Genomic DNA, 26,367 nt, shown 5'->3' with positions numbered 1-26,367 from the left:
TGGGGAAACCTGTTTCTGACATAAGATATTGGTTACACGTAGGATCTCTCCATGATCCTATCATTTGCAGCTCTTTGACAGCCTAATGAAAAGAATACGGCATTTGGAATACATATACAGTACAGTACTGGTAGAGAAGTGCTGTTCTGTGATTGGGTCCTGAGACTGGCCCAGAGACAGTGTGCCCCCTGTGATATGGGATTATTTATTTATCATGGCTATTCGTGGGGGAAACATGACAAAACATTGACAGACACCCCTCTATTTAATGTGTCCTTGTAGAAACACCTCATTACTAGCCGGCATTTACAATCCCATTACACCTCATAAATCCCCGGCATTTACAATCTGTATTTGCAATCTGCGGCTGCCGTGTATCATAGGCGAAGATATTCTGTGCGCCACCTGCCTGCCACACGTACTGAACTGCAATCACTTCAATAACCGCACAAATAATTATTCCGGCGGAGTGCAGCCGAGCTGCGGACGAGTCGCGGCCCCGTTACGGATGAGGCACCAGCAACACAGTGTTCATTCTGATGTCATCTCGCACCTTCTCGCGGTCACAATGGCAGTAAGACTTACTATATCTGTATATATGCTCTTATCTCCGTATAGTGCCATCAATGGTCACAAGACAAGCTGTACCATACAAAGGAGGGGCTATCCCTTTCTGCATAGTCATCCTGCATTACATGATGGGGAGGGGAGTAACCTGAGCGATCCCACACAGTTAACCCATTAAGGCTGTTAACCCCTTATACTAACTAGTAGTCTCCAAAGGGGGGAGGGGGCTGGGTTCAAGTCTCACAGCTTTGGCTCAGGCCTTCAACTCTTCCAGCCAGAGCATTATTGTCCAGTAATGCCCTGTCCTTTTGGGATTATTACTTGATTAAACACTTGAATTGTCTGCAACCACATTTAGATCTAACATCTATATTTTGAAGGAACACACAGCCAGTTCATTTTTTTTTTTTTACATTCAAAACTAATGTTAACAACCTAGACTTGGCACACCTGCTTGGGTCTTCTGAATCCAGGTGACATCTCTAGGACCTTACATACTATTCAACAAGGCACCATCCAGCCCACTCCATTGAACGAGCTGTAAGATTCTTCCAACACTAGACTGTCCTATAGAGTAATAACACTTAGTAAATGTAACCATTCATCTTGACCACGTCAGAGTAGAAAATAAACTAAATTAACACAGTTTGTTTTTTCTATCAATTGAACTATTGCTATGATTATAATAATTTGATTATTTTATCAGGATCAGTATTTAACCGACGACAAACAATTTGTCCATTCTCCCGGCAGGGCAGCAGATATATATTTAGCCGTACAAGATTCATTTACGGTGACACAATGGCAGATACACAGAGCAGAACCCTGCCTATGAGATAAAGTGGACTGAGTGACTTATGCAGTAATTAGGGGATAATTGTCATTAACCTTGCAAACAGTAGTTTACCCGTATTGTTTCAAAGGCTCCAGGATGCATAATGACAAGGTAATCTGTCAAAGCGCTAGGGGGAAATATTAATGAGATTTGTGCAGGCCTGGATTGAAAATATGCAGAAAGCGGCCACATTAAGCTAATTGGTGGATGAATATACACTTGTAAAAGTGCTTCTAATGGCACGTTTGCTGCTCTCCAAATGACTGCTGTTAATGTGGAGAAGTGGGCTGCTCGGAAAGTCAGGACTGCTGGGACAATATGTACAGGCACAGTTATCAGTACCTTGTTCACTGCAGCACTGTTTTGTGATCTTAAAATTATTATATTTTTTGATCATTTGTAATGTATCCCAAACAAGAGGGGAAGATCGTTTTACCCTTGGTTTCCATCAAGGGTTACAATTGGCACAGACCACGGGAGCAGAAGGCTGCAGATAATTCTCAAATCCTGTCAATTCTCCTTTACTGTTGGATGTCTAAAAAAAACTGATCTCTGATGATGGTGTCACACTCCTGTTCATCACACGCCTCCTTTTATGTGCATCAGTTGTCTCCATACATAGTGTGTCTGCGAAGGTTAAAGGATGTGCTACCAATTCACAACATAATGTGTAAACTGCAGGTCTCTTTGCCGTCAACTGTCATACTCATGGAACTCACCAATAGAGCCTTACTCATGGAACTCACCAATAGAGCCTTACTCATGGAACTCACCAATAGAGCTTTACTCATGGAACTCACCAATAGAGCTTTACTCATGGAACTCACCAATAGAGCTTTACTCATGGAACTCACCAATAGAGCTTTACTCATACAACTCACCAATAGATCCTTACTCATAGAACTCACCAATAGATCCTTACACATAGAACTCACCAATATAGCCTTACTCATAGAACTCACCAATAGAGCCTTACTCATAGAACTCATCAATAGAGCTTTACTCATACAACTCACCAATATAGCCTTACCCATAGAACTCACCAATAGATCCTTACTCATAGAACTCACCAATAGATCCTTACTCATAGAGCTCACCAATAGAGCCTTCCACATAGAACTCACCAATATAGCCTTACTCATAGAACTCACCAATAGATCCTTACTCATAGAACTCACCAATAGATCCTTACTCATAGAGCTCACCAATAGAGCCTTCCACATAGAACTCAGCAATAGAGCTTTACACATAGAACTCACCAGCATATTACTGAAATATTTCTGGTCCACAATCGTCCAATATCTCTCCTATTGGCTACTAGACTTTGATATCTCTGTACTGTCCCAAAGCCTTCTTACTGCAAGTCATTCTGGGCAGCATCGCTGGTAAACACTATTCATTTTAGTATTTTTGTCCTCCAAAGTGTTTGTGTATTACTTATGATAAAGCTGTATTAGAAAGAAATACCAAGCAGGAGCTTTGTACCTTTAGGTCATGATACCAGTTGAGTATATACAGTATATAACATTTTATAGTTCGCTGTCCACAACCTCCAGTGGGATCACTCTCCTTTGTTTTGTGTTCCTGCGCATGTGCAGTATTACACTATACGTTTGTTTCTCTGTATACATTGCACACATAAGAACACAACATAAAACTATGCTGTTAATTAACAATGTCACTTTTGTAATTTAGGAAACGTTGTTTAGTGTTTGCCTGAAAGGGGGGGGGGGGGGGGGGGTGAGAGAGAGAATCAGTTTTTTTAGTTGGTTACTAATTTATATTCAGTCAGAACCAGACAGGTTGAATATCTAACACTGATTAATTTCAAAATAAAAATACATTGTGGACAGTTGTATTTAGGAAAACTATATACTCAAATGAATTATACATTCTTAGGAGGGTTTTAATCCAGTGTGTTTTACTGTATAACAAAGTGAACATTTTATCAAAAGTAAAAATAATGTGGTTTACAAACCACCACTGGAATTAGGTGAGATTTGTCTTTTGCCTTGTGAAGTAAATGATTGTCTTTCATCTTTTTATTGACAATCTGTTGGGTAGAAATACATATGCCACTTTGATTATGTGTGTTCAGATGCAGTATTACTGCACTCCAGTGCTAGAGGTACTCGGTAAGCTTATACAATGATGGATCTTTACTTGGGATATACTTTCTGCTGTTAGTAACTGCTCCCCAAAAACTTACCAGTAAAAAAAAAAAACCTAATTTTTTTTAACAATTTATAAATGTAATTGGTTTGATTACAAAGTTTTAATCACCCACAAAATAAAAAAATTCCTTTTATGTTTCCTGTGTTAAAAATATATATTTTCCACTTTCTTTAAATCTTATGTAATAATATTCTTGCTTGGTAATTATTGCTCTTCCCATTTATCTCCTTTGTCAATGGTGACAGCATGAATCGTTTAAGCCAAACAAGAAAAGGGAAAAGTTTTGCACCGACAACCGTGCACAAACAGTATTATCATAAAGTCAAATAGATACAGAACGGAAAAGCATTCGGCTACTATGGATACATTAAAAGCCTTTAAAGCTGCAGACCAAGCAATATTCTACATGTGTTTTTTTTTAAAATAAATCCGTTCTGTACTTTGAGAAAATACTTGTAGCCTTTTTTTTTTATCTCTGAATTACATTTTTAATGTATTGTAATGTAACAGGCATTTTTTGTTTCTATAGCAACCTGTTTACAATTCACATCCTCTTCCTCTTCTGAAACAGGCTCTGGCACACCCCTGTTTGAGCCCTACCCTCTCTCTAGCAGTGCACCAATTGTATCTAGTGACTGCCTGGTCACATGATCTTCCCCACATAACCTTGCATCTTCTGCACTGACAGCCATTTAGTGAACCCCCGAGCCGAATTACTTATCATTGTGTGGATTGTATTGATGCACAATTTTTTATTTGCTTGGACTGCTGCTTTAATTGTTTAAACTTTGCCGTCCTTTTTCTTCTTTCGATTGTACTGCGACAAATTCTCCAATAAAAAGCATTCATAAAAATTAAATAAACCTCCCAAATACTTGCACGTAACCTATTAAACATGCCACTGCCCTTAGTTCCCTTATATCCTCGCGGGTACTGCCCCTTTATACAGTGACAGTATTTTTAAAAGCCCAATCTACATAAAAAATAACCAATTTCAAGATTTTCACATGCAACCTAAAGTGCACCTCTATAAATGATCACCGGGCATGCGGGAAATTTGCTTCCAAGACTGATTCCTATTCTTTCTATCCTGTATTTCTCAGCACTTGTCACACAGCAAGGTGTTTTTTTCACTTCCCTGAAATCTCATACTATGAAAAAAAAGAAATTAAAAAAAAGGATCTTGCCTTTTTCTGCGTGTTCTGATTTTTTTTTTTTCCTTCTTAAATTTAACATTTCAAGATGACTTCAGCGATCCACAACCTCAGGTTTGCAGTGTCTGTGTGTATTCACTCACAGCTCCGCTCCTTCAACCATGGCCATTAGTCAATGAGAGGGATAACAATAGGCCGGGCTTGCTAAATACACGGGTAGGTCATTGAAGTTTGCGTAGTTTGGAATTAGGGAGCAGGGTTGGTTTGTTTTGGAATGGTGCTGGCCCTTTGATGTCAGAAAGCCTGTTTCTGACCTTGTGATTGCTTTTTGAGACCTTCGCAAGTCTCTTTAAGCGACTAGAGGCTGTTGAGTATTAAATAAGAGTGGCTCATAATCCCCAACTGCACATATTTAGCCATTAAATGTGTTTCTGCCATTAGTACACCTGGATCCTATAACGAACTGCTCCTTTAAATTAAATTAAAAGCAAAAAGTACTACAGGAGATGCTACCATGTATTAGTGTTTGCAAGCTATTCTGGCACCAAAAAGGCTACATTTGCTGAGTTAGTGCAGTTACTGCTGTAATTAATGTAGCCGTGTTCACGGCTAGAGAAAAGTCTGAGTACAGTATGCATTTCTAGCAGTGAATGGTTTAATAGACACAACTGTGAATAGCTGGAGAAGCTTCCCAATGCTTTCTCTAAGACCCAGACATCCACCTCACATCCCCAAACCGCACTGATTAATTTATAGACAAACTATTCACTGGAATGAGATTTCAAAATGGTCACATCCTTCCCACCCATTCTACTCACTCTTAAACCAAATGCTACCAAGAACTTTTACAAGCCCCCACTAGTCATCTACATTCTTTACTTTTATTGCTTTACAGTGTGTTCTTCATTATATTACATCAGTATTTCTCAACCATTTACTGATGTCAGTTTATTAGTTGTGATGTCTCTTGAAGGTCCTGCAATAATGGTAAGAAAAGTTACGTAATATTTTTAATTTACAATAACAGTGTTATCATAATTGTTCATAAAACTATAAACTACCCTTTTCATATTATCGAAAACCTAATGCAAAATCTTTCATCAGTAATTCCTCAAGATCACCTTTTAATGTTTTTTCCCCCTATAGCTCTTCGTGATTAATCAAAACATTAATACTTTTTTTCCATATATGTTTCGCTGACAATGCATGCAGAACTGTACATAAAGTTTGGCAGTGCCTGCCACAAAGAGCTTACAATCTAATTTTGATAGCACAGGGACTTGCCCCAAATGACCTGACGATAGGATTTGAACTAGGTTCAACCGCTTCAATGACAGTGACAAGGCAGGGACATTACAACTGAACTCCTCTTTCAGCTACTGCATTATATATGCCTGCGGTAGGCACGATAGGCTCGGGCTGAGAAACTAAGACAACAGACTAGGTACTGAGTGTCAAAGACAACAGACACCGAGCTGGAGGAATAAGGCCTCAGCTTTTATTAACAATACAACACAAATTATAACTTGACCCCAGACTGGCCCATACCATGTCAAGGGCCCCCAGTGTTGCTGTGATTCATGACCACCTGCTGCTGTTGGCTGACCGACGCAGCTCGAGGGAGGCACTTCCAAAACCAGCGGCCAAACACCAATTACTAACCGGGCAGTATGGCCCAACTTGATATCTTTAGCCCAGTCTGTATCCTGAACAACCACCACCAGCAAAGCCACTTAATGCCTTAAATTGGCCGAGCTAACCCCAACACCGAACATTTTTGGACACCTACTTGGGTGCTCGAATTACATGTGACATCATTTTTGCCGTGGCCTTATTCCCTTTTTCTTTTATGCATGCGTCTGGGCATTGTCAACGAGAACTGCAATCTGTCAAACAATCCCTAGCACAGCCCTGCGACAACAAGGACCAACACGTGACTCACCCGAAAACATAACCACATTACTGTTAGCACCCACCACTCGTTAATTATCTGCTGGACAAAGCGGCTAACGTGATGGACAGCAAGCCCAACCGTGGCAAGCGATAGCCATCTATTGAATACACTGCCGATAGGCATGGGGCAACATGCCAACCTGAGGTGGGCACGAAACACCTGTAATTGCGCCCTGTGCCGCGATTCCCAGCCGTTATGGGACCACCACTCTGGATGTGAGCGGCTCCTTGGAGGTCGTTTCTGCGCCACCGCTGAAACCGCCAGGAAGGTAAGTACGATTAGACGTGCACATCTTACCAAGCTCAAGACCCAGGCCCACAGTATTATATGTATATTTGTGTCAACTGGAGCGCTACTGGGAAAGTGACCTCAAATGTACAGCAGGGAAGAAATAAGCCCCAAATGCACGTCCATGACTAATTATTTAGTTCATTTCTAAATTTATTTTTTTACTTTTATACATATATATGGGTCGTTTAGTTCAATCCTTTGGCTGGTCTTACACTACCAATTGTATACAGTGTCTTTTGTATTTCTTCCACTTCATAGGGAAAAGAGAAAACAAGATTGTAAGCTCTCTGGGGCAGGAATTTCCTTTCCTATTGTCTGACTTTGTTGCACTTGTTGTATTATAATTCCCTGTAGTGTATTAGCTCTTTGTAAAGCACTGAGTACGCTGTGGTGTGGGTGCTATACAAATAAAGGTATACAACCAAAACAATAATATAGCCAACAACATGGTATGCGCCTAAAGGGGTTAAAATGTAAGAGCACTGTACATGCTATATGTGTGACAGTTGTTAGAACTAGTTACAACCTAATATATATAGTGAAAGTTAAAAAAATTGCAAGAAAAGTTATATATATGTATTCTTCCCAAGCTTATTACTGCAGCAATGGTCATCACCACCTTTCTTACCAGGAAGGTAAGTAACCAGGGGCTAAATGACTGATGACTGACTGCTTCCTCCTGCTACCAGGAGGTGAGTGGCTGCCCCAGCCTACTGCCCCACAATTCCCAGTGCTCCTCCCCTAACCGCATATGCCCACCCCCTGCCAAGTCAAGCAGTGGCCCAGCCCACCCCGTCCTGTTGGCCCTGCCTAATTGAAGGGGCTTTTCTTTATATTATGCTAAATATACTGTACGTGTCAAGAATCTAGTGGCATTAACATGAATCCTTCTGAAATTTCATCTGTCTGTGTCGGTATACCGGATTGACAAAAAGTGGGAGGCCCCCTCAGAGAATGGAATGGCTGATTATGCATTATAAACCATGACTGTGAATAAGGAGAATGCATTAAAGTTTAGTTTTAAAAAAAAAACACACACAAGATCAACGCATATCCAAACTGACTAAATCCCAACATTTTATCTTTTCTTATTACATTGCACAAAAGCCTGCACATTTGTACCTTTTTTCTAATATTTCATTTCATTTGGTGTTTTAGTTACATTAATTAAACCAAAATATGATAACCTTGCCCAGCACGCTAAGGTAATCAGGCAAGTCCTAACGTATACTTTAATCATTTTTTTGCCATGTCCTCTAAGCTTAATTCCTTCTACTACCACCTTTAGTTTTCATGGAGGAAGACTCTGACTTGCAAACTTAAATCTTGCATACCTTGCCATTAGCAGATCACCAGGGGAAGGGGAAGGGGCGGCTCAATGAGTAAAGTCACTGACTGGCACTGAGTTTGAAGCAGGGGAACCTTGTTCAGTTCCCGGTGTCAGCTCCTTGTGATCCTTGGCATCACCCTATCTCCCTGTGCCTCAGGCACCAAAATTAGATTGTAAGCTCCATGGGGCAGGGACTTGTGCCTGCAAAATGTCTCTTTAAAGCGCTATGTAAAACTAGCAGCGCTATACAAGAACATATTATTATTATTATTATTATTATTAACCATTAGAAAGTGGTCACCACCATCCTTCTAAAAATACAAATCCAGTTCCTTATGTTATACAGGCATACCCCGGTTTAAGGACACTCACTTTAAGTACACTCGCGAGTAAGTACATCTTGCTCAATAGGCAAACGGCAGCTCACGCATGCGCCTGTCAGCATGTCCTGAACAGCAATACTGTCTCCCTACTTGTACCAAAGCTGTGAGCAAGCGGGGAGACTATAGAGCCTGTTACACATGCGTTATTTACATCAGTTATGCACGAATATGACGATTGCAGTACAGTACATGCATCAATAAGTGGGGAAAAGGTAGTGCTTCACTTTAAGTACATTTTCGCTTTACATACATGCTCCGGTCCCATTGCGTATGTTAATGCGGGGTATGCCTGTAGTAAACTCACCAAATACTTATAGTACTTGCAATGTCTCGTCATAGTCTACGGGAGTGCTAAAAGCAAAAAAAACCACAAGATCAACACCCACTAACTGAAACCCAGAGTTCAATTAAATGAGGCATTTGAGTGAAATTGGATGTGCATTGATCTGTTATTTTTTTGCGCTTAACTTTTCTTGTCGCCATTCAGCAGCTTTCCCTTAAACAATTACTGTATAAAACATTGCAATTTCTATACAATATGTACTGGGTGAACTCGCCATAACATATGGTACAGGACGTGGGAGATTTAAACTTTCAGGAGATACGGTACCCCATAGGGAAGAGGCCTGTCCCTCGGGATGCAGGGGGTCCCCGGACTTGAAATGAATGTTATTCAGCTCCATAGACCCTCTGCTTCAACAATATGTACTAAAAATAATAATGCAAATCATGTGATCTGCTGTAAGAGATACATAGAGAGGGACCGCTTCTCTCTGATCTCTCTGCTGTAAGAGCTGTGCGGGGAGACACAGAGAGAGGGGCCGCTTCTCTCTGATCTCTCTGCTGTAAGAGCTGCGCGGGGAGACACAGAGAGAGGGACCGCTTCTCTCTGATCTCTCTGCTGTAAGAGCTGCGCGGGGAGACACAGAGAGAGGGACCGCTTCTCTCTGATCTCTCTGCTGTAAGAGCTGTGCGGGGAGACACAGAGAGAGGGGCCGCTTCTCTCTGATCTCTGCTGTAAGAGCTGTGCGGGGAGACACAGAGAGAGGGGCCGCTTCTCTCTGATCTCTCTGCTGTAAGAGCTGTGCGGGGAGACACAGAGAGAGGGACCGCTTCTCTCTGATCTCTCTGCTGTAAGAGCTGCGCGGGGAGACACAGAGAGAGGGACCGCTTCTCTCTGATCTCTGCTGTAAGAGCTGTGCGGGGAGACACAGAGAGAGGGGCCGCTTCTCTCTGATCTCTCTGCTGTAAGAGCTGTGCGGGGAGACACAGAGAGAGGGACCGCTTCTCTCTGATCTCTCTGCTGTAAGAGCTGCGCGGGGAGACACAGAGAGAGGGACCGCTTCTCTCTGATCTCTCTGCTGTAAGAGCTGCGCGGGGAGACACAGAGAGAGGGACCGCTTCTCTCTGATCTCTGCTGTAAGAGCTGTGCGGGGAGACACAGAGAGAGGGGCCGCTTCTCTCTGATCTCTCTGCTGTAAGAGCTGTGCGGGGAGACACAGAGAGAGGGGCCGCTTCTCTCTGATCTCTCTGCTGTAAGAGCTGCGCGGGGAGACACAGAGAGAGGGACCGCTTCTCTCTGATCTCTCTGCTGTAAGAGCTGCGCGGGGAGACACAGAGAGAGGGACCGCTTCTCTCTGATCTCTCCGTCGGGCTCCATTCATCAGCAGTTTTCTCGTGCTCCAAATTGAACTTAGATAGCACTGTATCTGTAGATAGCTTAGATACTTAGATAGCACTGTATCTGTAGATAGCTTAGATACTTAGATAGCACTGTATCTGTAGATAGCTTAGATACGTAGATAGCACTGTATCTGTAGATAGCTTAGATACTTAGATAGCACTGTATCTGTAGATAGCTGAGATACTTAGATAGCACTGTATCTGTAGATAGCTGAGATACTTAGATAGCACTGTATCTGTAGATAGCTTAGATACTTAGATAGCACTGTATCTGTAGCCTGACTGAGCCGCCGATATAAGATTTCCCCACGACTCCGCGGGATGTTCACCGGCAGCTACAGCAGCTGCATGTTAATAAACAGTCTACTTTCCCATCGGCTGGTGCGGTGGCTATGGTGTGTTTCCACAGGCAATTCTTAGGGCTGTTCTATAGAGGGCGCACTTGCTGCGCCGTGCGCGCGCGGCAGTTATAGTTGGCTGAGGTTAGTCAGCCTTCCTATAATAGGGCAGCGCGCGCACGGCAGTGAGCCTCTCTTTGCCGCCCGGCATCTCCCCAGCTGCTGGCATGCCTCTTCATTGTCCCATGCAGGGCCGCTCTGTGACGTCATCGCTGCAACTTGCCCGTCGGCATCAGAGAGACCCGGCGTGGGGCAGTGCAAGAGGCAGCCCAGCAGCTTGGGAGATGCCGGGGGGCAAATAGAGGCCTAACCAGCACCATCCGGGCCCCCCCGCAGCACACAGCTGGAGAGCGGCAACCTGCGAGAGCCACATGTACAGTAGGTGCAGGAAGAGCCAAAGGTTGCCGACCCCTGTCTTAAACTAACTAGAATAACGTCAGATGTATGTATGTATATATGTATGTATATCATTATTTATATATAGTGCCCACAGCTCTACTCAGCGCTTTACAAGAGAGACAATACAGTACAGAAAATTATAGTACTATAAGACAATAGGAAAGGAAATCCCTGCCCCGGAGAGCTTACAATCTAAGTGGTATGATGGGAGACAACCGGTGAGGGAATAAGTGCAGAAGATGGCAGTGCTTGGTAGGAGTGACTGTGGGTGTCAGATCATATTCAACGTTTAAGCCGGCATATCAAAAAAAGACAGATGGACTTGCATACATACAGATATAGACCGACTGATACTTTCCTGTGGCTAAGGCTTGTTATATAGTCTTTACGAACGCGCGTGCACGTGACGCACACTTTTTGTGTGTATGGTGGTCCGTGCTGTGTGTGTATGTATATGTGGGATGCAGGTTCTAGCTGTGTGTGTGTGATAACTGCATAATAGATATAGTAAGGAACTGTGCATAAATACGTCTTCAGTCTAGTTCACATTAAAGCGATGTTTGGGAAGTGCTTCTGTTTGTTTGTATTCTGGGTGGGGTAGTCGGCTTTGCATGAACACACGCACAATATTGTCTATAAGTATGTCTGTGATTCTTGTACTAATATACTAATATTTTATACATACACACACACACACACACACATACACACACACACATATATACAATAAAGATGTTGCACCGCGGCGGTAGCGGCGCAAAAGCTTTATTTTCCCTGTCGGCTGGCTCCAGCGCCGACCGGGCCCCCCGCAGCACACAGTGAGAGACAGAGGCAGCAGCTGGAGAGCGGTAACCCCCACCCCCCAGCCACCGGCAGCACCACCCCCCCTTCCAGCCACCGGCAGCATCACCCCCCCCCCCTCCCAGCCACCAGCAGCACCAGCCCCCAAAGAAGCGACAACCCAGGACAGTGAGTGTGTGTGTGTGTGTGTGTGTTTGTGTGTGTGTGTGTGTGTATATATATATGATCGCTTCTCGGCCTTTTGGCTAAGATCAAGCGAGATGAGTGCTCCTCTCGACCTGCACAGCTATGACCAAATGCAGTACTATCCTACATGGGCTCCAGTAGGAAAGGTCTGTGGCAAGCATTTGGCCCTCTAGCTCGTTGAGAGGTGGTGTCCAGGCCCAGGACCACAGAACCCCTGAGCCTTCGGGCTAAGGGGGGATGGCATTCGAACAACCAGCCCTTCGGGGCTGGGGTGCACCCGCACAACCCTCGAAAGAGGGGATATGATGTGAACTCCCTTGCGGGCCTCGGGCCAGAGGGAGGAAGAGACGGATGTCCTGAATCCTAACGGAGGAAGGCATCAATGTCCCTGGAGACCTAGGCTTTCGGGCTGAAACCTCCAGGGAAACTGGGCACCGAGGGCGGGTCTGACTTCGGTTGGACAGTCCAAGGGCAAGCTCCCTATCCACTGAAGTGGACTGGGATCCGATGAGCGAGAGGGTGTACCCTCTCGGGAAAAAAAAAAAAAAACTGACTTTGCATCTCCCAAGTCCTTGCTTAAAAGCTGTGTTTAAAGCAGCATGCATTGACTAAGGGTTGCTCATGTAATGTGAGCATGAGATAAAAAGTGGCACTGTGTGCTCATTTGCATGTCATTTCCCAGAATCCCTTGCTGCAGTGGAAGTGCTGTTTGCTGGGTGATAATGGTGAAAGACAGGGTTGCAGACCTGTCTAAGACATGCAAATGAATATACAGGAATATTTACAGTTGCTATATACAGTATATACACATACATTAGCTATTAATACTGTACGTTGATGATGAGAGTAGGTATGGCAGTTTTTTACATGATTATTAACATTGAAGTTGTCCACAAGAAGAATGTTTGAGAGCCCCTGATGTATTTCTTTGAAAATTCATTTCTTTGGCATTGGCAAGAGTGAATGCACCTTTAAAATCTCCTACTGTACCCTCTGTGCCCTTATAAATATTCCTGTGAACCCTGTGTTTGTCTCCTGGTGCAACATATTAAGCTGACAGCTTGCATCTTCAAAGCTAATCATCTTGCACTCATCCATTGCTTCAGACGTGACTCAGATGTCAGGACAAAATATGTCCTTATGTCTGGGTCACATCCTGACACATCTTATCCTAGCCTGCAGGTCAGCTGAAGTCACACCACTAGTTCATGGGAGGAGAGGTAAAAACACTGCACAGTCTTCATAACAAATTCCTTTTATGCTGCAGAAGATTATAGGTCCAGCTCAGAGGTCATCTCACAGATGTTTTGAAAGCTTGGTAATAGGCAGTAGTCGAAGTGCCATTAAAATAAAAAATATAGTGGAACTGTACTTTATTACAATGCACATCTTTTTCCATAAGGAGACAAAGCTCTTAGAATATATAGGTGTGTGTGTGTGTGTGTGTGTGTGTGTGTGTGTGTGTGTGTGTGTGTGTGTGTGTGTGTGTGTGTGTGTGTGTGTGTGTGTATATATATACAATAAAGAATATCACTTGTGAGCACATTCACATGCCTTAGACAGGTCTGCACCGCTGCCTTTCAACCATTATCACCTAGCATACAGTGCTCCCACTGCAGCAAGGGATTCTGGGAAATGACATGCAAATGAGCACACTAAGTGTCACCTTTTGCCTGGAATATCCATACACATGGAGGCCATTTAAGCAGATGCATCGCTGTTCACACAGCTTAAGCCATTGTGTGCTCATTTGCATGTCATTTCCCAGAATCCCTTGCTGCAGTGGGAGCACTGTATGCTAGGTGATAATGGTTGAAAGGCAGTGGTGCAGAACTGTCTAAGACATGTGAATATGCTCACAAGTTATATTCTTTATTGGCTATATGCTAATGGTGGAGGTTTTTTGTTGTATGTTATATTTTTTCTCTGCTTTTTCTTGTTATTTAGTCCATGATCAATAAACTTTTTGTTCTATTATTTCATATGTGATCAGAGTGCGTGTGTTGGGATTTCTCTGTCTGTCTTTTGTGTTTATATATATATATATATATATATATATATATATATATATATATATATATAGTTCATGGTATGTTTTTACAATTAGGGCAGAAAGAGATAAACACTATATTAAAAATAGATCCTCCCTTTTTTCTAAAAACAAGGTGAAATGTTTGGTTTGTAAGTAAAAAAAAAAAAAAAGTAGTGGTGCTATCACATATCAGAACATACATGGGGGTTTCCGTAATGTCACAGCGATCAGTCATGTGACAGTCTTTGGCAAGTAACATTTTTTAGAGTTCTGGTCCAAAATCCTATTGGTGAGAAAAACAATAACACATGTTATAAAATGCTCCAAAATGTGTCAATACTGGGTTAAGAAACTGTAGGTATCTTAAACCTCAGGTTACCGAAATACTGTGGCTCAACTACAGGGGACTTCTGGGATTGGATTATGGGACATACAAAATCATAGCTGGTTGAATTGCTTGCTTTAAGCACAAATATAATGAAATTGGAAACTGTTCCACTATGGGATTACTGTACTGTAGAAGAAATAGCAAGAGACCATTGAATAATATGTACTGTAAGTGCATGTGGTATTTCAGTGTAATAGGGACATTATTGGGCACAGTGGAGACGAAGGAATATACTGTATTGTACGTCTCACGCAGTGTACCCAATTTTTTGCCTCAAAACTTCCTTTTGAACAGGAATATTCCTACAGATTGTGGCTGATTTTAAATACAGTAGTTCTTAAACTAATTTGTTAATATCAAGGAATCCGTTCAAGCAGTTTGCTTTCCATGCTGCTTAAAGTTAATGAAGGGTTAATGTCAGCTCTAGAAAGCTTTCAAAAAACTCTTTAAGATAGATCCACCCATAACTGAAGTGGTAGACTTGAGTTGCTCAAGCTTCACGAGGGCATTAACGGTTAAGAGTAGTGGTGGAGATTGGAGCACGTGCTCTTTGTCCATTAAGCAATGCAGACCTCATATATAACAATTCTAATATGCTTCTGTCAATACATGCTGGATTTTACATGGCAGAATTTTTAAGTCCTACCTCGAGGCAAATCTCATACTTACTAGCAAAAATGAAAGTGTGAAATGCTTTTTAATGTATATTTAACAGCAGACGGTCCGTGATTACTGAAGTGGATTTTCTGTGGCTTTCTGTCTTTGCTATCAGATGAAAATGTTAAGACATCTTTACACATTTAGACTCTGAAATACAAATCCATCAGCTGTGTGCAACATTTCTGACTATTATTTGCACTTACTGTATTGATTTTCTAAAGTTGCTGTCCCACGTATAGGGCTCAAAACATAAATTAGTGTATTTCCAACTCTCTTACGTTCATTATATTTTTTAGACCATTGCATGTTTCATTGAGTTATCTTCAAATGATTTATATTTTATGGAAATATTCATGATGGGTCTCTCTTAAATGGCTATCCTCGTTCAAGTGTAAAGGCTTACACCATGATTCGGTGCAGCTTGTGAATCACTGCAGTTTTATTTCCTCCGTTAGGTACGGGCTCTAACTAACCATAGAGGTGCAGGCATTGTATTTTTCATAGCACTTGTGTTAATGAGAAGCTATTTAAATATATCTAGGATTAAGAAAATGTTTCAAAACTTTAATTAATTACCACTCTAAATTTTGAGAGACTTTTTTGATTACTTTTTAAAATACATTTTTTTCAAGATTTAAAATGAGTCTCTCTTATCTTTCTCTTATCTTTCCAGGGACTAATTGATATTTTTTTTACATATGCTCTGAAAACATAGATCTATAGATATAGATCTACGTATCTCATCTGTACAACAGTGTCAAAATGCACAATGGAGAAAAATGTAAAACAGGCCTATTAGCCTATCAAAAATGACTAGTGTATCAATGTTGTTTCTGTAGTATTATTACTGCAAAATGTTCCCAGATAAAAGTGCCGTGAGGTTTGAACGTTGAACCCTGTGGATGTATTGGGCCATACAGTACGTATGTAGTAAGAAGTTTTACTCCATGAGACATCTTCTATGTCGTAATACACCTTATGGTCCATTTGGTCAAAGGGCCATATTTACTAAGACGTAATGGAAGGTGTATCAGAGCGTAGTAAATCTGGCCTATGACTTTTTTAAGCTTTAATCATCATTTTGGATATCCCTTACCTAAGTAGAACATGCAACATATCAATAGATTGCTACTGTACTTCTGCAGAATAATTATTTTGCAGGCGATTGGAGAACTTGATATGCTGAATGTATGTATTCACTTTGAAGCTGACAGATTCCCTCCATTGAATTGCACCAGTCCTTTCCCCCCCCCCCCCCCCCCCAAGCATCACAATTGCCTTAAAATGAAGACATACTTTTATGTTTGTGGTATTTTCATTAAGTTGCACAGTAAGAGTTCACATATTATACTAATGTATGCTAAACAGTTGCACAGTACACAGATCACACTGCTAAAATAGCAGTATTGAAAGCAGTTTGGATCACAGAGTCCTACATTTTGTTTGCTTTGACATTATTTAACTCAATCTGTTTTGCTAACTGCGACTGTAATTACCACATTTGCATGACAGACAAAATTTCCTATGTGGGTCTACACTTATACACAGTCTTAACTTGTTATTTTTCATTACTTAGAGATTTAAAAAAAAAAATGCTATTATTATGGGCAAAACAATAAGATTTTTGTTTTTGTGTCTTTTGTTGTTTCTCTGACGTGGTCTCTAGGATACTGCTGGCAAGGTTCTGGACCGATGGGCCATCATGTCTCGGGAAGAGGAGATAATCACGCTTCAACAGTTCCTGAGGTTTGGTGAAACCAAATCCATTGTGGAGCTCATGGCCATTCAAGAGAAGGAAGGTCAAGCTGTTGCTGTTCCCTCCTCCAAGGCTGACTCAGACATAAGGACTTTTATAGAAGGCAACAACCGCGCCAGGAGCCCAAGTGTACTCTCGCACTTAGAGAACAGCAACCCTTCCAGCATTCACCACTTTGAGAACATGCCCAACAGCCTCGCCTTCCTACTTCCATTCCAGTATATTAACCCAGTCTCTGCCCCAATGCTTGGATTACCTCCTAACGGCCTAATGTTGGAGCACCCTGGACTGAGGCTGCGTGAATCCAACCTTTCAAATCAGGATGAATGTGAAGAGAGCAGTGAGTCTGAGGTTTCCCCAATGCCTTACAACAGAAGTGAGCAAACATCCAGCAGGAACGCCTTGAGTAGCATCACCAACGTTGAGCCAAAATCGGAGCCGAACAATTCATCCCCTAATCAAAATACTACACCTGTCAGTGACCTAAGTAAATCTGAACACTCCAGAAGCTCCTTCAAGATTCACAGAATGCGGAGAATGGGATCATCGTCAAGGAAAGGCAGGGTATTTTGCAATGCATGCGGCAAAACTTTCTATGACAAAGGAACTCTAAAAATCCACTACAATGCAGTGCATCTCAAGATCAAACACCGCTGTACTATTGATGGCTGTAACATGGTGTTCAGCTCCCTCAGAAGTCGTAATCGTCACAGTGCAAACCCTAATCCCCGGCTTCATATGCCAATGCTAAGGAACAATAGAGACAAAGACCTAATTCGGGCTACATCAGGAGCTGCTACCCCCGTGATAGCGAGTACAAAATCAAATCTGACATTGACCAGCCCTGGTCGACCTCCTATGGGGTTTTCAACCCCACCTTTGGACCCTATTCTGCAAAACTCACTCTCAAGCCAACTAGTGTTTCCAGCTTTAAAGACTGTGCAGCCTGTTCCTCCTTTTTACAGAAGTTTATTAAGTTCTGGAGATATGGTGAGCCCTGCACCATCACTACCTACTAGTCCAATAATGCCAACGCCTCTAGCTGCGGAGCAACCTTTTCCTCTTCCACCTCCAGAGCCGCCAACATCTGCAATGGTAATGCCAACACAGGACCCCAATGCAGACCCTGCACCTAAGAAGAAACCAAGAAAGTCAAGTATGCCCGTTAAAATTGAGAAGGAAGTAATCGATACCGCCGATGAGTTTGATGAAGATGATGAAAGCATTGACCATGGCCTTGCTACAAATGACATTGGCCATGACAATCACAGCCATTCCCAAGACGAGATGAGCCCTGGGTTGTCTGTGAAGAGTTTTTCGAGGACTGGTGGCAGCAGGTGCATTATGAGAACAGACACTAGGGCAGACAGCATAACCTCTGAAGACCAGGAGCACGAGAGAGATTTCGATAATGAGTCAATATCCTCTGAGCCAAAGTATTGCGATGAACCCATGGAAGACGATGGTCTTCACCTTCACAAGGAAAGCAGTGTCAGGTCTATGATGGAAAATGATAAGTTCTATGAAAATCACTTTGATTCTCATCAACAGGCTGTTATAAAAGTGAAGGAAGAGTTTACAGATCCTACATATGATATGTTTTACATGAGCCACTATGGACTTTACAACGGGGGCAGCGCCAGCATGGCTGCACTTCATGAAAGTTTGGCTTCCTCCTTGAGCTATGGCAGCCCTCAAAAATTCTCTCCCGAAGGTGACCTGTGCTCAAGCCCGGATCCTAAGATCTGCTACGTGTGTAAGAAGAGTTTTAAAAGCTCATACAGCGTGAAGCTGCACTACAGGAACGTCCATTTGAAAGAGATGCACGTTTGCACTGTGGCTGGTTGCAATGCTGCTTTCCCTTCACGAAGAAGTAGAGACAGGTTAGTAGCCATGAACGTATTTTGACATTAGACACGCCTTCACATGTTAGAATGTATTTGATTTGCATATGACCTATGACTATATACATGATCTGTCTATTTGTTTGTTTTTATACCAACCTAGCAAATATTGACAAAACACTCATGAGCCTTACTACAGTGTACATGCTTCACTCATATTGAACACCTGGTTTTAGATCAGTGGCTCCTCTAGATTTTCAAGAGTAATCATTAGGAATAATTATTTCCTCAAACCGTACAATTTCACCTGTCCCTAGGCACACTGAATATTTAAGGGATGACTGGTAATGTGCCCCCTTTTCTCCCGCCCTGTGAGTCCCCTTAGTATACCTCATGACAGGTTCATTTATGAGGACCTACTAAATTGTTTGTTTTGATTATGGCCCATTTCTAGTAAGCAGTCTTCTGCCATAAGACACATCTGTGAGCTGGAAGACACCTTATAACCCATTTCCTTGAATGGGCTGTAAGGTATCTTGCAGTATTTCTACTGTGTAGTAGTACATGGCCAGTTTGCAGGATTGCGTCTGTATATTTTAACACTCATCCTATACAATTATTAGTTGTAAAAAATCGTTTTTAAGGAAACGCAAGTCGTTTTCTGCTTTGGAGAAAATGCCATTGAAAATGTAACCAAGGCAATTGCCGTATTGCAGAAACTAGACAGGGAATAACCGAAGTTGGAGAGGGAAAACACACCACTCAAAAGGCTCACAGTCTGAAGATTGCTTCATAGAGGATAAGCACAAAGTCAGTTCTTTCTTCGTTTAAATCCCCATTTTACTTTTCAGGACATCATGCAGAAAATACAACGTTTCTGGCTACACATGGCCTTTCCTCAATTAATTTGGTTTCTGCATCATGTCCTGACATCTAAAATGGGGGTTCTAACTAAGAAAGAACCGACCATTTGGTTTATCCTCTGTGAAGGGATCTTCAGACCGTGAGTCTTTTTAGCGGTGTCCTGCACCCTCTTCCACCCTTCGGTTGTTCCTGTTTTGTATCTAATGGTGTGGCCACACCTATGGGCAATAGCACCCTTGAAGCTTCAGAGCTTTTGTATTTATGCCCTTTTGCAGGTTTTCTCTTTTTGGAAACTACCTTTATATATTTAAAAAATACTTTTTCAAAGTTACTTTATGAACAAGATGGAGCACAAGGGGGCGGGGTGGGGGGGGGGGGGGTGTTGACTTCCTTTTTCTACTCCTATTTGTGTATAGAGAAGGACCCTGCCTTCATCCCCCCAGACAAAGTGCCATTATTTTGGGGTCCTCAGAAGGAAACACTTGCTAGAATTGTTTTTGACATTTTCGAATCCCCAATAACAGAACGAAATTGTTATTAATCTTATTAATATAGAATCTAAAGAAAATGGGCACATCTATTGTAAAGATGATTGAGTTTGTAGTAGGAAGCCTAGAAACCCTAGCAATATTAATAGACCTCTATGGATGCAGCATAAGTTACCGCTCCCGTTATTTAACAGTCCTACTATTGGAAACAATGGTTAAGGAGATAACTCAAACGTTATTTACCTAATTATCGAATGACAGTACCTAATTACTGTATTTGGTATGTTATTTCATGTTAACAGGGGTAATAATGTTTGCATCATCTGTCACTTAACTCCGGTACCATAATGATAATTACGGGGGATTTAATCGTTACGATGGGAAAGGAAATGGCAACAAATAATAGGATTAGGAAATATTAGTAAAAAGCACAGGGAGATTGTTATGTTAAAAGTGAGCATGTTGCTCTTATTTAAATGGACAGGTCAAACTTTTTTTTTTTTTTAAACAATTTAGGGGGTAATTCAATATAATCTGAAACAGCCATTGAGCCGAAAACTCCAGCTGAAGTCAACAAATACCTTTTAGCCACTAAGGCCCACATGGTGGCTTTGGGCTATGTTGAATTAACCCCTTAGTGTAAAGACTTTCTTCTAAACATTCAGTCATTGACTGTTTGACTTGCGTATTTACATCCTGTTGAATATGAAAAGTATATCCTTTTTCTCGGAGGCCGGTGAATTCAAGCATATCAGCTACAAATGTTCATCTGTCTGACTAACGATGGCTCCATAATTACTCTATAAACAATGGGCAAACAAATAGCAACTCCCCTCTCGTTTTGATGACTGGCCAACAGTCTTGCAACAAAAAAATGAATAGATAAAGATTGTAAAAACCCCTGCAAAGATTTTTTTTTGGCCTGGAAAGTTATTAGTTTAGAAAACGGTTTAAAAAAATACATATTTTGTTGGGGGTTTTTTTTTGTGGTTTTAATAAAAAGGTGTGAATCAGCTGCATTGAACCTATTATATATTATATGTGCACAGTTCACTTTTTGTCCAAGGCAGAACTGATTTTGCTCCTATGTGAACCAGGTTGTAACGTGAATTCAGATCTGTGAATACATTTGAAAGAAAGTAAATAATATTTATCTTTGGGAGGGGGGTGGGGAGGGATTAGATGTATAAATAATGATGAGGCCCTTCCCTTTGCCAAGTGCGATGCTGCCATGTGATTGTTGACACAACAAGGCCAGATTTGAGAAGGCAAACACCTTGATTGCCATAGCTCCTGACATCTGCAGTCATCTTATTAAAAACGCTTGATGTCTTCTGAGCGTGGTACTAGCACCCAAGAGACAGACGCGTTCTTCTGCGTGCTGCCTGGTTACCTGACTCTTTGTCTACTACAGGTGTGCAGGAATAAATTAGCATGACATACCTCGGATGAGCCACTGCATACATTAGCAGCAGAGGTGATGGTGTGAGAAGCATGCTACCTGCCTCCTGTTAGCACCTGCTGTACAAAGCAGAGCACTCCTGCCCTCTTCCTCCTTAGAACTTGTTGGGATAACTTTGCAGAGACTGCTGATGCATGTTCTGGTGGTCTTGTTCCACTGATAGGCACACAGGGCCTTATTAATGAAAAGTAAACCTTCCCAACCCCATACATAGAAGTCATTCTGAATCAGTAATTAAAAAATACTTTAAATAATATTTGTATTTGCCAATTATAACTTCTAGAAATGTGTGTGTATGAATATATTTATATGTATGTGTGTGTATATATATATATATATATATATATATATATATATATATATAAAATTATATATTGTGTGTGTGTGTGTGTGTGTGTGTGTGTGTGTGTGTGTGTGTGTGTGTGTGTGTGTGTGTGTGTGTGTGTGTGTGTGTGTGTGTGTGTGTGTGTGTGTGTGTGTGTGTGTGTGTGTGTTTACTGTATACACACATGTTGTAACATTTCAAAGACATTGCTGATACTTCTTTATTAGTTCTGTGTGTGTTGTATAAATAAGCTGTATCGGGCTTCATTGTTCCTTTTTGCTGTGTTATGATGGGGATGTGTTGTGCTTCCACCAACATTGTCATTGAATCCTGTGAAAACTCTATATTCTGTGTTACAATGTGGTGTGTTGTGTTAGCTGGGGAAACAATGAAGCCTGTTGCATCTGTCTGTATGTATGTGTGTGTATGTATAATGTGTGTATGTATGTGTGTGTGTGTATATATATGATGGAAAATAATCTCACAACTAATTTAAAAAAAAGAAAGAATACATTGTGCATACATTTATTTGTACTTGTTTTATTGACCTTAGTTGAACTAGTTCTGTGTTTGTTAATGCTGGTCAAAAGTGAGTTGAATCAATCAGTTGTTTGTAGAGTTTTTCTATATTGTGCATGCAAATATATATATGCACAATATAGAAAAACTCTACAAACAACTGATTGATTCAACTCACTTTTGACCAGCATTAACAAACACAGAACTAGTTCAACTAAGGTCAATAAAACAAGTACGAATAAATGTATGCAAAATGTATTCTTTCTTTTTTTTAAATTAGTTGTGAGATTGTTTTCCATCACATGATAAAACAGCACTGCCAATGCTTAACTCTGCAGTTTTCTTAATCTTCCAAAATGTTGCAACACATTTTTGTGGCATTATGTGCCATTATCTTTTGCAGTGATATTGCTTCATTGTTCAATGTACAGTAGAGAGCTTTTTCCCCCCCGAAAGCCAACTCCTATTTTTATTTTAATTATTGTATTAGTCTGCATTGACCTCCAATGGTCTAAATGTACATTAGTTGTTGGACCCTAATTATCAGATCAAATTGGGATTTCACGTTCTATGCAGTCAGTCATCTGTATTACTGACCATCATGACCTAGTACAGGGAGTCCAGAGAGTGATCTGTCAATGTGTTCCCCAGCAGTGCCACTTGCCATCCAAGTGTTGACTTAGTTGTGTGCATGCAAATTAAAATAACAATAATAATGTTCAGTACACCCCCACTTTCAGCCTCTTTGTTCTCCCTGTGTCCTCCATTACTTTATTTTGCAATGTTCTCACTCGTTATTTCCACCATCATGGCACAAATGTGGAGGGCATATTGAAGAGTCCCTCAGGGTTGCATCTGGCCTTATGAAGTAAAGATGCAAGCAGAGAGCAGACAAAAACACAAAAAAAAGGAACCTGAACAGGTAAAAAAGTAGAAAACGTGCCCTTTAACTAAAGTGAAGACATAGTTGATACACTTTAGCTGTTTATGAAAAACAAAGCGATTAATGAATCAAAGAAGAAAGCAAGTCCCTTATATATAAGATTGCTGACGTTTTGTGCTCCCACGTAACACCAGCGCTAATTCTGTCGGCTAATTCTGTCCGCACTTTCCATTCTGTCACACAGGGGGCACTAATGGGTCATCTCACTTATAATTGTCTTTTACAAACTTTGAGGCAGTGGTTTCAGTCAGACACAGATCCACTGAAAAGCTGCACAGAGGGGAGATGAGAAAGAGCACTTTTGTTCTATTTTTTACTTGATATTATTTCATTCAGCAGTCTGTCTTTTTTATTGCCAGGACTTGACATTAGCACTCCAAGCTATATTAGCATCCATTTCAGCAGTTCAGTAATGGTATTAAAAAAACACTTAACTTCAACGGTGAACGGTTTGTATGACAGGGCCATAAAAATCCACATTAAAAAAATGTATGTATTTGTCCTGGCAAATAATTCTTTTTATTTTTACTTCTTTTTTTTTATTTTATTTTTTTAAACCTACTAAAATAGGATGAGTGATTGGACATAAAAGGCCTGAATAGAAAGGCATGTTTGACATCTTAAAGACCCTTTCATTCTTACAAACATGAAGAAAATCACTTCCATAAGTTATTTCCACTTTATAATTACTGAATAGTCATTCATAAACATCTCTGCTTTACAATACCACGCCGGTTAAAAATGGGCGTCTTGTAAAGGCAACGCCATCCAAATCCAGATTTGAGATCATGGAACGAATGATTCAGTTTTACAGTATACAGTTGATAAATCCCTCTTGAGGCATTGAATATTTCCATGTATAATTTTAGGCTATGTACTCGCAATCAGTGTTTCAGGATATATATATATATATCCTTTAAAAAAAATTGCCATAACATAAAATGTCTCTTTCAGTTACATATGCACATCTGGTAAACATAAATTATTCTTTTTCTTTTATGCCCAGTCCCATATTTCTTTCTCTTTTCAAATCCTTTCCACTTTGCAGGCCACTCTGGCAAAATAGGGGTTAATGGCATATCCTCCAGGTGTGGTTGGAGTCCTGGAGTTCGTTAGCGCTTTGGCAATGCCTGCGCTAGGTTTCTACATTTTGATGAAACACAATGCCATTAATCAACAGCAAGACACGAAGCAGTTGGCAGGGTCCAGAGCTGCAAAATGTTTAAGACATAAAACATTACCAAGTAATTAGAAAGCGTTCCTTTCGGAGGAACACTGCCTTCAATAAAGAGGTAAATGATAGCATGTTTATTGTGGACGTAGGCAGGCAGTGTAATATGATAAACTGCAGGAGATGCACATATCAGTAATCATCCACATTATTAGTGTTATTAATCATAATCCCCAAAATATGACAGCCGCCAACTTTTTGGACCGCGTTTTTTTTTTTTTTTTTGCTTCTTCCTTCTGGCCATTTAGATGTTCCTTAATAGACTGTTGGGCCCCCGCGTTCAGGGCATTTTGTGTATTGAGCAAGGAAGGTTAATTATATTTCAGCTGTTCTGTCCCTCCGCGGAAAAGTGTGAGTACTCTGCCTGTTCCGGGAGTTCGCAGGCGTTAAACCCACGAAAGGCCTTTATTGAAATGTTCTTTGTTGGTCAGGAACCAGTGGTTACTCAATATCTGATATACAAGCGACAGAGACAGATGTTAATAATAAATAATAACTTTATGTAATACAGCGCTTTTCTCCCAATTATAGTCAAAGCGTTTTACAATTACAGTATAGTGCGCGGTATGCAGCACATAGGAATGTTACAGGCACAGGTCCCTGCCCAGATGAGTTTACAAGCTATAATTTTGGTGCCTGAGGCACAGAGAGATAAAGTAACTTGCCCAAGGTCACTAGGTGGATACCAGGATTTGAACCAGGCTCCCCTGATTGTGTCCGTGTCCTTGTTATCAGTGAGTGTCTTTTACTCAGCGAGCCGCTCCTTCTCCTATCTTTCACTCTGCGAAACCTTCCTTGGGCAGCTAAATGAACTCATGCTTTCTGTGGCTCTCCATGTGCGGGTAAGTCCGCGGCCAATCTTTTGATTTTGTCTCGCGACGGCTGGGTCACGTGTCCTCGGTTCAGCCAATGAGGGCGAACTGCTCATGTGACTTTACGGCCACGCCCATAAACATAGAATTGGAGCTGCTCTTGGTCTCCTCCTCCAGACCCTACAGGCCCCGGATCGGCTGTGGTGCAGGCGCGCGTGACTACTATGTACAAGCCCTAAAGAGTTTAGAACTAATAATATCTTGTAGTAATACATATGTTAAAAAGTGTCTGCACCGGCACCGCTGAGAGTTTGCTTATAGCAGAATAATGCAGCAGAGAGGCTGCACTAACATAAAGCAGAAAACAAAATAGCTTTTCCAAAAATAATGGGCACAAGGGTGAAAGGTGTGACACGCTCAAGAGACACACACACCTCTCCATGCTGTTTTCTCCTCTCCTTGGCCCAACCTCAAGGTTCCTGACACCACCTCCTGATTGGCTGCTGCTGGGTAATGCAGCCAATCAGGATGGAGGAAGCTGCCCAGCCTCTTAGCAGCAGCAGCCCTGCTCGGTGAAATCCTGCGGCCCCAAAGCCGATCAGGTCACTATGTCCAGAGAGGTAATACCGACACATACATGCCCAGTATTACCTCTCATTTTTTACTGGACAGAGTGTCCAAATACAGGACACTCCTGTTCAATACGGGACACCTGGCAAATCTACGAAACATTCCATGGCATATCAGGCATCATTAAGCTACATTTCATAGCAATGACATTTTGTCTAGATGAGGCAGGAAACGTTAGTGGAGCAGATAACACAATATACTGTACTCGGAACTGAAGCACTGTCTGCTTTTCCAGGGTACTTCTGAATATACTGTAT

General features: G+C 41.4%; 1 protein-coding gene across 16 annotated transcripts in view; it reads left to right on the top strand.

Annotated features, from left to right (window-relative positions):
- Positions 1–26,367, top strand: part of BNC2 (basonuclin zinc finger protein 2) — a 556,774-nt gene that overhangs the window by 475,596 nt on the left and 54,811 nt on the right. For all 16 annotated transcript variants that reach the window (XM_075594835.1, XM_075594781.1, XM_075594792.1 and 13 more), the window contains one exon: positions 16,903–18,875. In XM_075594835.1, the coding sequence (XP_075450950.1) occupies positions 16,903–18,875 (1,973 nt within the window). The remainder of the gene's footprint in view (positions 1–16,902; positions 18,876–26,367) is intronic.

This window comes from Ascaphus truei, chromosome 1, assembly GCF_040206685.1.
Source record: "Ascaphus truei isolate aAscTru1 chromosome 1, aAscTru1.hap1, whole genome shotgun sequence".
NCBI classification, from domain to species: Eukaryota; Metazoa; Chordata; class Amphibia; order Anura; family Ascaphidae; genus Ascaphus; species Ascaphus truei.
Note: the sequence above shows the minus strand (reverse complement) of the source record. Positions and strands in the feature narration are given on the sequence as shown.